General features: G+C 41.0%; 1 protein-coding gene across 1 annotated transcript in view; it reads left to right on the forward strand.

Annotated features, from left to right (window-relative positions):
* Positions 1–800: 800 nt before the first annotated feature.
* Positions 801–10,273, forward strand: part of LOC138966442 (receptor-type tyrosine-protein phosphatase epsilon-like) — a 37,645-nt gene continuing 28,172 nt past the window's right edge. The window contains exons 1-8 of the mRNA XM_070338684.1: positions 801–906; positions 2,951–3,079; positions 5,056–5,187; positions 5,632–5,769; positions 6,366–6,500; positions 7,337–7,480; positions 8,857–9,009; positions 9,459–9,555. Coding sequence (XP_070194785.1) covers positions 879–906; positions 2,951–3,079; positions 5,056–5,187; positions 5,632–5,769; positions 6,366–6,500; positions 7,337–7,480; positions 8,857–9,009; positions 9,459–9,555 — 956 coding nt within the window. The 5' untranslated portion in view covers positions 801–878. The remainder of the gene's footprint in view (positions 907–2,950; positions 3,080–5,055; positions 5,188–5,631; positions 5,770–6,365; positions 6,501–7,336; positions 7,481–8,856; positions 9,010–9,458; positions 9,556–10,273) is intronic.

The raw sequence follows: 10,273 nt of genomic DNA on the forward strand, positions 1-10,273 counted from the left end.
GTCCCAAACAAACCAGATTTGGCTATTTCAGTTGTTCTCATAGAAATCACAGACGATGATGTGTACTGTATGACAAATGACTGCTATGATAATAACCAAACTGCAACGAAACAACGCGGTCCATACACTTTACAATTTGATGGTAAACAAGGGTATTTTTTTATCATAGGAGTTTTTGTCTCCGGAATCTGCGTATGACTGCTTAAATGGCGGAGTAAAAACGGTCATACACGTTAAAACCCACTTTGCAAAAAAACCAAAAAAAAAACCACTCAAAAACAACAACACGCGAGTGTACTTGGGATTTTCAGCCAATGCACGCAGGAGTTGTTGAACAGGCCGGGAGTTTGTGAACATCCCATTTTTATTCTCAAAACTGGCAGTAATACAACAGTTCGGTTGTAATGCCCGTTAATTTCTTTGTAGATCTTTCTGCACAACTGCCTCCCGCTATTCATCTGATAGACTGTTAAATAATTGTTATTTAATACAGTAAAAAATTCAAACGAACAAACAGCGGTTAAAACAGCTGCATAACCGGAATGTCTGCATAAATTATAAACAGCCCCCCCCCCGCACCCCCGCCCCGCACCCTTTCCGCTTCACCAGTGTTGCAATATCTTGCAAAACAGAGTGACCACTAAAGCTGAACCATAGCTTCAAGCGCCTGTAAGCTAACCCCGCCTTTTGACATCGTGAAGAGGTTAGAGCATGAGGCAATGAATGTTCTCCAATCAATTAGTCAGGTAAATAGATTTTGACGGGGAAGTAATCATAAACGCTGCCATTTTGCCTCCAACTTTCCAGATGGTTGAAAGAGACTCACAGAATTACTGAACTTGTTTTTCGTGGATTTTGCTTGTATTTTTTCTTTGAAAATGTCCAGCGATTCTACATCAGAAAACCGTAAGTGAATTTGTTTCTGATTTTGTTTAATAGTTTGTTTTCATGGATTATTGATATTCTTGACTGTTGGTGGAAAGGACAATTTGATAGATCGAACTGTCACACATGAACATGGGGCAAATCATGTAGTGTCATTCAAACGTGTACTGGAGAAAATCAAGTAGAGAATGTGATTTGGACGTAAAAATGTACCAGGTTCACATGAAAATCATACAGTTTTCACTCGTGATTCCTTTCTTTTTTCAAATAATAAATCATGAAAAATAAGGATTTTTAGGACACGCTTTTAGTATGGGCCAACATTTTCAAGAACCACTGTCCTTCAACAGTATGTGACAGTTTTGTCTGTCACAGTATTGGGAAAAAAAGCAATGTGTAATTGTAGCCAAAACAGAGTACAATTCATCTGTTTTACATCCCCTCCTCGACCAACTGCGGATCCAGACATGGCCTGACCAAACAGATCTGAGGACCAAAATGTGGGGAGCACTGGAGGACCTGGAAAGAACGTCCATGTTCATGGCATCCTCCAGATTCCGAGTCTGACACAACCGTCGTACGAAGAAGAAGAAGAAGATCTGTTTTACAAACTTATGACATGGGCATCTATAGCTTAATACCTTTCTTCTCATGAAAACATCTTGTAAACCACAACAGATAGATCCGCAAAGGCTTTTAAACAGGACAAAAGCATATTTCCATGTGTACATATGGCAAATCTAAACAACCTGTCTAGTACCTGTGCAGAGTGGGTACTTTTTGTTGAATTAATTTGGCAGATTGACATAAGTGTCAATTACGAAATAAATTCGGCAAAAAATCCCTCTCTGCACAGAAAATAACCAAAACTGTTGATTTTTGGTATATGTCCGAATGGAAAGATGTCCGTAGCGCTTATACATACTTTGACAGATCAGTGGTGGTTAACACAGCTAGGAAGGTGTCTTATTCTTTGTTTTACGTGACTGTCTCCAGTCTCTTCAATCAATTTCCTGTGGTACCACACAATGCAACAAATTTTATTTTATTTAGGTGTTTGAACCTCCCGTATGTTTGTACGATTTCAAACAGTTAACGGTCAAAAATGTTCTTACTTTTTTGTTTTATATATATAGGGTAGGGCGCAGAATTAATTTTTTTCTTGAGACAAAAATGTCTTGATAGATCCTTAGATAAGATCTGGGTACATACGCAGTAATCGTAAAAGTACTTTTCACCATAGTTTACATGCCTGAATATGTCTAAAAGACAGCTACAATGGTATAACATCGCCTTTGAATTATGTGAAGTTTTTCTTTGATAATCAATGTCTCGTCCACTTGATATAATATGACATGTCAATTATCAACCAGCCACATGCATGCGCGCACGTGTGTGTGTGTGTGTGTGTGTGTGTGTGTGTGTGTGTGTGTGTGTGTGTATGTGTATGTGTGTGTGTGTGTGTAGTGTGTGTGTGTACGTACGTATGTGTTTGTGTTTGAGTATTTAGTGGTTTTTCAGCGGGTTTAGTTGATATTTAGCTGTTGTTGTTCTTGTTGATGTTTAGTGCGTTGATGTTGTTATTTTTGCTGCTGCTGCCGCTGTTGTTGTTGTTTATGTTAAGTTGTTGTTGTTGTTGTTGTTGTTGTTGTTGTTGTTGTCGTCGTTGTCGTCGTTGTCGTGGTAGATGTACAGCATGTGATGCTACTTGAGCCCCCCCCCCCCCCTAAATTTCTACAGAGTTGATGAAGACTGCGTAGTGCTCTCTTTTCCTTGCTTATTTCCTTTCTGTCCTTCTGCTCTGTCATCTTGTCTGTCTTCGTTTCTCCTTCCTTCCCTTTTTCCTGTCATCCTATCCGTCAGTCTGTTATTTGTTCTATCGGATTGTCTGTTTTTGCTTGTTTGTTCGTTAGTTAGTCTGTTTGTTTCTCATTTCTTACTTTCAGCCTCCTATTTTTTCAGACTGGCTATTTACAATTTAATGTCGTGAGATACTACTATAGGAACCTATTTTGTACTTGATTCGACAATGCGTTAAAGTCAAAATTTCTTTTTTTCTCCCCAGCATGTGACCCCGGGTTTTATGGCAAGGACTGCATCAACCCTTGTCCAGTGAACTGCCCGTTGGCCTGCAATTCTATCGGCTTCTGTGACCAGTGTACGCCTGGCTATGAGGGCTTCAAATGCGAAGACGGTCAGTTTTGAAGGAAGCCGGCTATAAATGGTACCCGAAGTTTAACGGTTAAGTTAAAGGGATATAACCTTGCACAAAAGACTGTCTCCCATCGCCCCAAGAGCTATACAGTTCAGGTTGGGGGTTGTAATTATGTGACCACACACCAGGAATACCTTGACATAAACGTTTGAGCGCTGAGTTACTCAAATTGAAAACGGCGGTGTTTCGAGTGGGAATTCCAGACTGTGATTCTCATTTTGACGCCTTTTTTTCTTCATAATTTTCGTCGTACCTTTCGCCCCTGAAATAAACATGTATTTCATGCGCTGTTGCTTGAAATAGCGATTTGAAATTGAGCTGAGAGCTACAGAGTTCTTTTGGGGTGTTAAAATAGATGACAACACACACTAGGAAGGTCTTACAAATTAGTGTTTGAGCGTTCTATTTTTCAAATCTAAATGCTGTGTTTGGTAGTCTTTTCAGACCGTGATATTATCCAACGGACAGTGTGTGTGTGTGCTTATGTAACGCGAAACATTGTATGGTACGGAATGTGCATGCGTTTGCTAGACTATAGCTTTGACTTCCTAAATCCAACGTTTTTAATCTGCTTTGACGAATGGGTATCTATGAGGATAAAATAAAATATGATGACGAACGGAAGTCCGGACTAATAATGAATAATGCCTTAACGGACATCAGTCGCTCTTAATAGAAATCAATTCACCAAAAACCTCTCGCTATGCGGTAGGGAGTAGTTTGTTTGTTTGTTTGCTTAACGCCCAGCCGACCACGAAGGGCCATATCAGGGCGGTGCTGCTTTGACATATAACGTGCGCCACACACAAGACAGAAGTCGCAGCACAGGCTTCATGTCTCACCCAGTCACATTATTCTGACACCGGACCAACCAGTCCTAGCACTAACCCCATAATGCCAGACGCCAGGCGGAGCAGCCACTAGATTGCCAATCTTAAAGTCTTAGGTATGACCCGGCCGGGGTTCGAACCCACGACCTCCCGATCACGGGGCGGACGCCTTACCACTAGGCCAACCGTGCCGGTGGTAGGGAGTAGTCAGAATGTTGATATTTAGTATGCATCCAAATGGAGGTAGGGCCCATGTACGTTCTTTTTCCATGTAACAACCTGGCCAGATCTGAGACGGTGATCTGAACTGTTTTCTCGGGAAGCACAGTTGTTAACCCGTGATTTGTACAAATGTAAACACTTTTTACAAATTACGTCGAACCTAAAACCGCGATTTGTAAAAATGTAAAAATGTAAACACTTTTTACAAATTATGTCGAACCCAAAAACCGCGATTTGTAAAAATGTACAAATGTAAACACTTTTTACAAATTAGGTCGAACCTAAAACCGCGATTTGTAAAAATGTAAAAATGTAAACACTTTTTACAAATTACGTCGAACCTAAAACCGCGATTTGTAAAAATGTAAAAATGTAAACACTTTTTACAAATTATGTCGAACCTAAAACCGCGATTTGTAAAAATGTAAAAATGTAAACACTTTTTACAAATTATGTCGAACCTAAAAACCGCGATTTGTAAAAATGTGAAAATGTAAAAATATCGCATTCCACAAAGTAATACATGCCTTTTATTATTATTAATATTTGTTGTTTAGAGCCTCTATGCTGGTTCGGGGGGGGGGGGGGGGGGTGTGGTTTGGGCCGGATAGGTAAACAAAATATTACTATTTTTAGCATTGCAAAGAAAGAATTTTTTTTCTTATACATCCCTTGACTTTGGGGTAGCGCAACTCTGTTATGCTAGCTTTCCACTGGGAGGAAGCGACCCGAATTTCCCAGCGATGGGACAATAAAGTAATGAAAAAAAAAATTTAAGAGATCCCTTGACTTTGGAGATGACAAGAAAATATCGGGCGCATTTACGTGATTTGTAAAACATTTTACAAATCACGGGTTAACAAAAGTCACTTTAACCCTTTCACGCCTTTGCGTTGCTTTCAGTATGCACGGCAGGTACCTTTGGGATGGGCTGCAAGGACACTTGCAGCTATCACTGCGAGACGTTGGAGTGTCACCACATCACAGGGGCTTGTTCCTGCAAGTCCGGCTTTAAGCTGGACCAGTGTATTGAGTGTAAGTATTGTACAGTGGAACCTTTTTTAACGACTTCCTGTACTCAACGTTTTTCTCGAATATACGACCGGTGTTAATTTCTGTGACAGATTGGTTCTCCTTCTATTTTTTACTATTTTGTTCCCCGACCACAAGTATTGTAATGTGAAGGAGACAGACAGGCAGACAGACAGACAGATATACAGATATACAGACAGACAAACAGACACACAGACAGACAGATAGACATAGGTTAATTTCGAAAGTAAGACAAATGATCGATTGCTCCCTTAACATTTGAATCATGACAGAAGTAATGCCATTCCAGTGACGTAATTTTCTCATTTGTTATTTCTCATTTTGAGATAATAAAGTATGATTGTATTGTATTGCATTGCATTGTTTTAAATGAGAAAAAAATCCTGACACTATCGAACTACTGTAATGACGTCATGTTATTTGCAGCGTGTGACATGACGACATGGGGACAAAACTGCACTCAGACATGCAGCACGGGATGCAACCAGCAGGACTGTGACGCCATCACGGGGGTGTGTCAACACGGCTGTGGGCCTGGATTTCTGGGAGAGTTCTGTGATCTAGGTATGTATAGGCCCGTTCCACTCTGATATTTGTGTAATATTTTCTTAAGATGCTCGCCTCACACATAACAATTTTCGTTGTTCGACTCGGCTCTTTGACTTGGTAAACATCGGAACTTCCGATTACGTTCGTAGTTACTCGGAACCAGCCTTCGGAATTGAAAGCCCGCAACTGACGTGTGAAAAAAAATGTCGCGGCCGGGCGTCAATCGACCATGACAACCTCGAAGTATCAAATGTAAGCATAATAATAATAATACGAGAATTTATAACGCGCACATATCTCACCACAAGGCGACTCAAGGCGCACTCATACACAATCTTCCGCATTAACAACTCAAGCATACTCATATACACTTACGCATAAATTGCATGAAGATGACAAGGCAACACAAACAGAGACACGGCACTCAAAAGTAAGCATGAAAAAGAAAAGAAAATTTCAAACAATAATTATGTACATGGCTATTTACAACTGATCTGATTTAGGCTTGCGGGTGATTGACATTAAACAAACGACTCTCCCCCTTAAACTTTCAAACTATTACTATTAGTGTTGTTTTCTTTACCTTTTTGATTGCTTTGTGTTGCGGTCAGAGTGTAGGCGGGGCAAGTTTGGCCGAGACTGTGCAGAGGTGTGCAGCGCTAAGTGCACGGACTCTGTCTGCAACCACGTCAATGGTGACTGCATCAGCTGCCTGCCAGGATTCCAGGGCAAGGCCTGTGACACACGTGAGTTTCTTACTTTTTTTGGGGGGGGGCACTGCCTCTTCTTTATTGGCTCTAATGTATTTTTTACACTTCATCACACCAGCCGGCCAGGCTTTTACTTGGTTTAAAACCACCCTTTTAAAAGAAATGTACACTGGCGTTATGTAAAAATGTAACCAACACTTACACAATTATGCTTCTAATTTGTAACTGCCAATAACAAATATTTTCCAACGGTAAAACGAACTTTTTTAATTTTTTAATTTTTTTTTAAATACCTCACTTCATTTCTGCCATGATTCCCGCATGTCTTTCTTTCAGGTGTGACAACTCCCCTCTGACAATAAACGTATGACGTCAGAAGTTGCAGCTCTGTCTGAGCCAAAAGTTACTGATCTGTTGGAGATTGCAAAGTTGCAGAGCTAACATCAAAAGTAGCTGTTCTGACACTAAAAGCAGCTCTGACATAAAAGTTGCACATAAAACGATTGAGGACGCAGTGCAGCAAATAGTGCAGTCAGAACTATAGCCTTTGATTATATTTTGCAGTAAATTCAGTGCCAAAGCTTTTCAAAGCGAGTTTCGTGAAGTAGACTTCGAGAAGTCGAATTTGCCTATAAATACCAGGCTGTGGGAGAAGAAAATGCGTAAAAGAGAGATGCACTCTTTGCCTTTTAGCTTGCCCATGAGGGACGCAGTGCAGCAGATCGTGCACTGACAGAACTGTAGGCTTTTCATACGTGAAACAGAGATGAACTCTTTCATTGTGCACAACGAGCTTCCTGAAGTAGACTTCGAAAAGTCGATTTCGCCGAGAAGAAAATGTGTAAAAGAGATATGAACTGTTTGCCTTGCAGCATGCGGAGCGGGCCGGTGGGGGACGCAGTGCAGCAAGTCGTGCAGCGAGAACTGTGGCGGAGACGACATGGCCTGCAGCCCGACAGACGGTGTGTGCTCCACTGGCTGTGTGGACGGCTGGAGGGGCCCTCTCTGCACCCAAGGTGAGTGGTGATCCAAGAATTTGAATGCTATTTTGTATTATGCTATCGTAAAACTTCTGAATGAGAAATTAGTTTTGTGAAACCGCTGGATTATCCGAGCTCTAATCGGAAAAAAATACTTTCAGATCTTGGTTCTTCTTCTTGTATTCCAGATCGGACTTGCCTGCACATCTTAATCTAATAGCAGATTGTTAAAATCGCGAAGTTTTTTTTATTAAAGTAAAATGTTCAGGCCTGTACGTTATTTCTTTTAATACACTGTAATCTAATTGTTAATTTCCTTTTTTACATTTAGTCAAGTTTTGACTAAATGTTTTAACATCGAGGGGGAATCAAAACGAGGGTCGTGGTGTATGTGTGTGTGTGCGTGTGTGCGTGTGTGCGTGTGTGCGTGCGTGTGTGCGTGCGTGTAGAGCGATTCAGACCAAACTACTGGACCGATCTTTATGAAATTTGACATGAGAGTTCCTGGGTATGATATCCCCGAACGTTTTTTTCCTTTTTTTGATAAATGTCTTTGATGACGTCATATCCGGCTTTTCGTGAAAGTTGAGGCGGCACTGTCACGCTCTCATTTTTCAACCAAATTGGTTGAAATTTTGGTCAAGTAGTCTTCGACAAAGCCCGGACTTCGGTATTGCATTTCAGCTTGGTGGCTTAAAAATTAATTAATGACTTTGGTCATTAAAAATCTGAAAATTGTACAAAAAAATATTTTTTTCTAAAACGATCCAAATTTACGTTCATCTTATTCTCCATCATTTGCTGATTCCAAAAACATATAAATATGTTATATTTGGATTAAAAACAAGCTCTGAAAATTAAATATATAAAAATTATTATCAAAATTAAATTTTTGAAATCAATTTAAAAACACTTTCATCTTATTCCTTGTCGGTTCCTGATTCCAAAAACATATAGATATGATATGTTTGGATTAAAAACACGCTCAGAAAGTTAAAACAAAGAGAGGTACAGAAAAGCGTGCTATCCTTCTCAGCGCAAGTACTACCCCGCTCTTCCTGTCAATTTCACTGCCTTTGCCGTGCGCGGTGGACTGACGATGCTACGAGTATACGGTCTTGCTGCGTTGCATTGCGTTCAGTTTCATTCTGTGAGTTCGACAGCTACTTGACTAAATGTTGTATTTTCGCCTTACGCGACTTGTTTTCTCTTGAGTGCAAAACTTTCAGCTCTTACAGAAACATGCACGCTTTCTAACCATAACACATTGTGAGTAATGAGGGACTTACAGCTCAGAGGCATTATTACTGACTGAAACTTTAACATTGTAAAGTCTTCATTTTACACAAATAAGAGGTGAGGCGTGAATGCTATTTTTTTCAAGCTTGTTGTTACTTTTTTTCTTGTCACAGAGTGCCTGCCAGGGAATTTCGGCAGCAACTGTACTCTTAACTGCAGCCAGAACTGTCTCCCGCCAGCGGCAGGTAACTCTCCCTGTCATCACGTGACCGGCCAGTGCCCGCAAGGATGCAACGCAGGCTTCGCAGGAGCGGCATGCCTTACACGTTAGTGTACTTTAATTTGTGTGTGTGTGTGTGTGTGTGTGTGTGTGTGTGTGTGTGTTGTGTGTGTGTGTGTGTGTGTGCGTGTGTATTTTAGTGTGTGTGTGTGTGTGTGTGTGTGTGTTACTTGGCTTGGTGTGGCGTTGGTGCAGAGTGTCTGCGTACGTGCATTCGAGCGTGTGTGCGTGTATGTGTGTACGGTTATACTTAGGACAATCATGGATGGAACAAACAAACAAACAAACAAACAAACAAACAAACAAACAAACAGAATAACAACAAACGATAACACTTACACACCACAATTCTGTTTTATTACAGAAGTAGAAAAAACCTAAAAAAAATACACATCGCTTTCTACATAAAATACAGTAAATGCCCGTGTCCAAATCCCCGAATTTTCAACATAATGTTCAGCAATTCATCCCAGTATTTTCTTCCGTTGTAAACAGAAGCGGCACCATCGGCCGCCATGTTGGGAGGGGTGTTGGCGGGGGTTGCGGTCGCTATCATCGTCATCGTCATCGTCATCGCATTCGTCGTTTTCAGGTAAGGGCAGAGTCTGTAGTTTGCTGGGGTGGCGTGCACAAGAAAGTGCTTTACTGGATGAGAACAGAGATCTCGGTCTGATAGGTTGCTATTCAGATGTATTGGAGATGTTAACTGAACCGACCCGGCACTTGGGTCACTTTGGAGATTTAAACCAAACCGACCAAGGACCAATCCAGTTGAGCACGTTCTTCTGCATGCCAACCCTGGTCTCCTCTATGTCTATTATTTTGAGAAAGTGCAATGAGATTTTTGGAGAATTATTACTCTTGCGCACTCTTCTCTTGACGGGCTTTGGTTGTCTTTTGATTGGTTTTTGTCTTTGCTCTGTGTGTTGCTTTGATTTCTCCTTCTCTCTGTCTCTTGTTTTCCTTGTCCCGCAGCGATGACTTTGTCGTGGAGAGGGAGAGGGCTACATACCACTTGGAGGCCTTGATATCTGTGATCAGACTGTACCTGGGCTTTTCGGTGCCAAACTTACTCTCGTGATATCGTGAACAGTTTCCGACAGTAACTCGAAAACATACATGACATTTCGCGGTGTGTAAAGCAAACCAACGATTATGGTTGACCAAAATCGTGAATCGCGCTAACATTCGTAGATCTATGTGTTAGGTTCGAATACTTCGAAAAGTTTATGAACTTCGACCCCCAACCCCCACCTCCTTGCTTAAGGACGATGGCCTACAGCAAATAAACCATTCGTATTCGTATTTGT

This window comes from Littorina saxatilis, linkage group LG5 (assembly GCF_037325665.1).
Source record: "Littorina saxatilis isolate snail1 linkage group LG5, US_GU_Lsax_2.0, whole genome shotgun sequence".
Classification (NCBI taxonomy): domain Eukaryota; kingdom Metazoa; phylum Mollusca; class Gastropoda; order Littorinimorpha; family Littorinidae; genus Littorina; species Littorina saxatilis.